This window comes from Anastrepha obliqua, chromosome 1, assembly GCF_027943255.1.
Source record: "Anastrepha obliqua isolate idAnaObli1 chromosome 1, idAnaObli1_1.0, whole genome shotgun sequence".
Taxonomy (NCBI): Eukaryota; Metazoa; Arthropoda; class Insecta; order Diptera; family Tephritidae; genus Anastrepha; species Anastrepha obliqua.
Genome location: NC_072892.1, coordinates 63,636,480 through 63,641,152, shown reverse-complemented (window position 1 = coordinate 63,641,152; position 4,673 = coordinate 63,636,480). Strand labels below are relative to the sequence as shown.

At 36.3% G+C, this 4,673-nt stretch overlaps 1 protein-coding gene across 1 annotated transcript; it reads left to right on the top strand.

Annotated features, from left to right (window-relative positions):
- Positions 1-710: 710 nt before the first annotated feature.
- Positions 711-3,209, top strand: LOC129253303 (uncharacterized). Its single transcript, XM_054891612.1, has 4 exons — positions 711-1,375; positions 1,435-1,778; positions 1,851-2,871; positions 2,920-3,209. The coding sequence occupies exons 1-4, from the start codon at positions 736-738 to the stop codon at positions 3,207-3,209; spliced, it is 2,295 nt and encodes a 764-aa protein (XP_054747587.1). The 5' UTR covers positions 711-735.
- Positions 3,210-4,673: the final 1,464 nt, after the last annotated feature.

Below are 4,673 nucleotides of genomic sequence, written 5' to 3'. Positions count from 1 at the left end.
TATAAAAAAAAAATTCACTTCAACTTGGTATAAAAATCTTGAACAAATTTTTTTTATCTATTTTGTTAGTTCAAATAGAAGAGAATTTAATACTGAAGGGAACAATAGGGGTGTCCTTATTTTGGGAAAGTTACTAGATCATCGTTCACCGGGTCTAATTTTTTTCCTTTTGGTATAAAAAAAATAACTGCAAAGTTTGAAGCCGATCGGGCTTCATTTGATGGACCCGGAAATCGCTTATATCTGAAAGATCCACTAATAGGTGTAAAAAAGACGATTTTTTCACTTTTTTACTTTATTCTGTATTTTTTTGCTCATGGTTGTTGCTTTTTTTTATTAAATTACATTGAATAAATATTATTACATTTCATTTCAAATATATTTTACAAAAAAACCACCTAACAGGAACATTTTTCATTTAAATTTACAGCATGTCAAATGAAAATATAGTCGATTTCGTATCGTTTTTTGTTGGGGTTTTTTTAAATATATGTAATTATATTTTTTTTTCAATCCTACATTTTTTCAAATATATACGTATTTTTCCCTTTTCCACTAAATCGTCCTGCATGTCAGGCAACCCTGCGCAAGGGTCGTGTGCGACTCGGCGCCACGCCGGTAGGTGGCCGCGCGAGTCTTCTCTCCCATAAATGATATTATGCGCAGCGGCTTCAAAGCGACTTTGATATTTTGACAAAAAGTTTATCCCTGTGTCGTATAAGTGCTGCATCACACATGAAGTGCTTTCTGCGAAGTTTATTTGGAACATATGGCAAAAAAAATATCACCATGTCGGATAAACCATCGACCTCAAGTCATTCAAGTAGAAGATCTGTGAAAAATTTGAATAACATTGATTTGATCGGCAACACTGCGCATCAGATCACGGGCGCCAAACTTCCGTGCATCAAACAAGTGTTACAAGTGATGTTCCATAATATGCGATTTGTTGGACTTACTGCAAAAGACAGTGCAAAATTGACCATAAGTGCAGCTGTAATATTTTGGCAACAAGCTCGCATTCCAATTATTAATGATGATAAGTGTGTGAAAAAGCTGATGAAAGTTTACGACCAATGGAAAAACATACAAAGAACTGTCCCAGATAAAAGGTCAAATGCACAAAAGCAAGTTGCCGAACAATTTACTCAAAATCTTGATGATTTGTTTGATATTGCCATCGGTGATGCGTTGGAAAAAATTCGAATTGAAGAGGACAGAGAATTTTTAAAATTGCAAAGACAAAAAGGTCGTCCAGGCTGCATGGTTGGTGTCGATATGAAGTTATATGGGAGAGAAAAACGTACGCAAGAACGACAAGAAAAAGAAGAAGCGCGTAAAAGAAAACACGAGGAAGAGATGGCTAGACCTTCAGGTAATTTATTGCAATATGTCATAATTTCAAAAATCATATTTGATTGTGAATTTTTTCAGATGTCGTGAATTGTGATGATGAAGATGCTGAAATGCCATTTTGTGAAACGATTGATGAAGAAAATGAACCGATTGACGATGACTGGGAACCAGAGAAAGTAGCTGGTAACGCAACATCCGCCAAAAAAAGAGGCCGAAAAGAATTCATCACAGCAAGATTGGCTGCTGCACTTGATAATGCTAAAGTTTCGGATGGTATGGCCGTGCATATCCTCATTGCAGCTGCTGAAGCATTTGGAATACGGGCTGAAGAGTTAGCTATCAACCGTTCAACTATTCATCGCGCTCGCCTGGAACATCGATTGGAAGATACAAAAGATGTGATGGCTCGGTTTCCCGACAACGTAATTAAAACTTCAGCTTATATTTAATTTTTATTGGGTTTTCAATTTTTCATTTTAAAATAAATTTTTTAGATAAATACCGTTGGATCATTAGTTGTTCATTGGGATGGCAAACTACTACAAGATTTGATTGGTAGACTCAAAGTTGAGCGCATAGCAGTTCTTGTGAGCTACAATGGGACATCCAAGTTCCTCGGAGCACCGAAAATTGAATCGTCAAGTGGAGAACACATTGCTGCTGCGGTTCACGAGACATTAGTTAAATGGAACATTGCGGAGTACGTGCAAGGCAAATGTTTTGACACAACTTCAAGTAATACCGGCACAGAAAAAGGAGCTAGTGTACTCTTGGAAAAGAAACTAAAGCGTCAGTTGTTAGATTTATCGTGTCGACATCATGTTTACGAGATTCTTCTGTCGAGCGTTTTTGAGGTCAAATTATCACCTAGCTCGGCACCAGAAGTTCTAATTTTTGAAAGATTTGCCAAGTCTTGGACAAGTTACGATTTGGATTCGTTTTGCAGTGGTCTCAACGAAAAAATGGTTCTTTTGCAAATTGATCAAGTTGAACAAGAGAACATCAAAAAATTTTGTTTTGATCAGTTGACAAAGAATCAAATTCGAGACGATTATAAAGAGTTTCTCGAATTGGTTCTTACATTTCTTGGAGCAGGACCGTTCAACTTCCGTACACCAGGACCAACGAGTAACGCTCGATGGATGGCAAAAGCTATTTATTGCTTGAAGATTTTCTTATTTCGACAACAATTTCAGCTTACAAAAAGAGAAGCGAATGGTTTGCGCGATATTTGCATTTTTCTCATCAAACTTTATATCAAGCCATGGTTCCGATGTACGAATGCTATAGCTGCTCCTCTCCAAGATTTGAACTTCGTTAAGGCTGCTGTTCAATACGATCAAACTGATTCTGCAATCTCAAAGGCAGTTACAAAAAAATTGACTCATCATTTATGGTATTTGTCGGAAGAATTGGTAGCCCTAGCCTTCTTCGATTCAGATGTGTCTCACGAAGAGAAACGCCAAATGGTTGAAAAATTACAATCCAAAGAGCCAGTTGTGAAATTAAAAAACGGTCAAACATATACTAATTTATCAACATTTGAAAATTACACTTTGAAAGATTTCGTTTCAGAAAATACGAAGAAATTTTTCAACCGCTTTGGTTTGTCAACAACGTTTTTAGAGTTTGACCCATCGACTTGGGAAACGGCATTTGATTACGAAGAAGGTTGGACTTTTTGTCAAAATTTGTTTGTTGTTAATGATACAGCTGAAAGAGGCATCAAATTTATAAAAGATTTTAACAGAATTTTGACGAACGACGAAGAAGAACTCCAATTAGTGTTGCAGTTTGTGCAATCATATCGCGAAAAATTCCGTTCCTATAAGAAATCTGACTTGACACTCTGAACTTTAGTGAGTTTATTTAACACACTTACTAGAAAATGTAAAAAAAGCAACAACCATGAGCAAAAAAATACAGAATAAAGTAAAAAAGTGAAAAAATCGTCTTTTTTAGACCTATTAGTGGATCTTTCAGATATAAGCGATTTCCGGGTCCATCAAATGAAGCCCGATCGGCTTCAAACTTTGCAGTTATTTTTTTTACACCAAAAGGAAAAAAATTAGACCCGGTGAACGATGATCTAGTAACTTTCCCAAAATAAGGACACCCCTAGGGAACAAGCTATGATTCATTTCAAAAGGATTTCAAAGAAATCATAAAAATGAAAAGTCGAGAAAAGAAGATAAAGTTTGTACTATACTCGTAGCTGTTCGGTCACAGCGTAACTACCTAACGCTCGCCTACCTTTGGCTTTGTATCTACGGAAATATTGAGAATTAGGCTCTGTAACTTTGTGTGAATATTCTGAAATATATATGAAATCGCTTAAAATGAAAAAAAAAGAATGATTTTTTTGACCTTATAAACCAGGCTCCCCCCTTAAAATGAGTTTTATTGAGCAGTTATGGACAATCTATTGAGCTCGCACAAATATAAGAGACAAAAAACATCGACAACAGAACACATCTAGACTCTAAGGACATAAGATTTGTTAGTTAGCAACGAAAGCGATAGGACAGAATAAGATCAACGAATATCAAAGTAAAGCGCACGAAATCTCCATTATAAAAGTCTATTAATACTTCATGATATAGTCTCCAAACGAACTCCGCCTATTCTAACCCGGGCCAAACTAAGAACGAGTACAATTTTCATAAAATTAACCAACTTTTTAATTAACAGTTTTAGAAAAGCTTTTGTTTTTGAATAACCGTTTTACTAACTACAAAAAGAAAATATTTTAAGCATTGGAAATTTTTATTTTGACCTAAACGCGCTCGATCGTTTGTTTCACAGGTGCCAAATGCGATTGACGTACGACGCCATTTGCGAAAATTATAAATACTCCAACTATTATAATTATTAGTTGCAACGGCGCGATATCGTCTTCGGGCACATAGTGCTAAAGCAAATGCTTTCCAAGGCTAACTACTCCTCGCTTTCGCCTTAATTTGGGTTCCTGAGAGATTCGGCAATTTCTAATAATTCTTCATTAAGGCTGCGTCGCTAAGATCCTTGTGGTCAACAGTCGCTTGTGGTGCAATCCTGGTGGGTATTAGCCCAGTCCCATTCTATTTATGTCGGTCTCTCGCTTATGCAGCGTATGACCAAGTCAATTGTATTTGCACTCTCGTATTTTAATGTCGCTTAGTTTTTGTCTGCTTCGATTGAGGAGTTGTTCGTTTGAAATCTATTTGTTGGGTCACAACATACGGAGAATTGTTCTTAGAAATCAGGGTAATTTGTCTTTCTATATATGGTAGGTGAAGCTGCTAACATTATCCTCCAATAGGGGGATTCATTTTACG

Excerpts from the sequence above, each read along its gene's own strand:
- LOC129253303 (XM_054891612.1), top strand. The coding sequence starts at position 736 with ATGAAGTGCTTTCTGCGAAGTTTATTTGGAACATATGGCAAAAAAAAT. Across the intron at positions 1,376-1,434 it reads AGAGATGGCTAGACCTTCAG|ATGTCGTGAATTGTGATGAT; the intron begins GTAATTTATTGC and ends GAATTTTTTCAG. Across the intron at positions 1,779-1,850 it reads TGGCTCGGTTTCCCGACAAC|ATAAATACCGTTGGATCATT; the intron begins GTAATTAAAACT and ends TAAATTTTTTAG.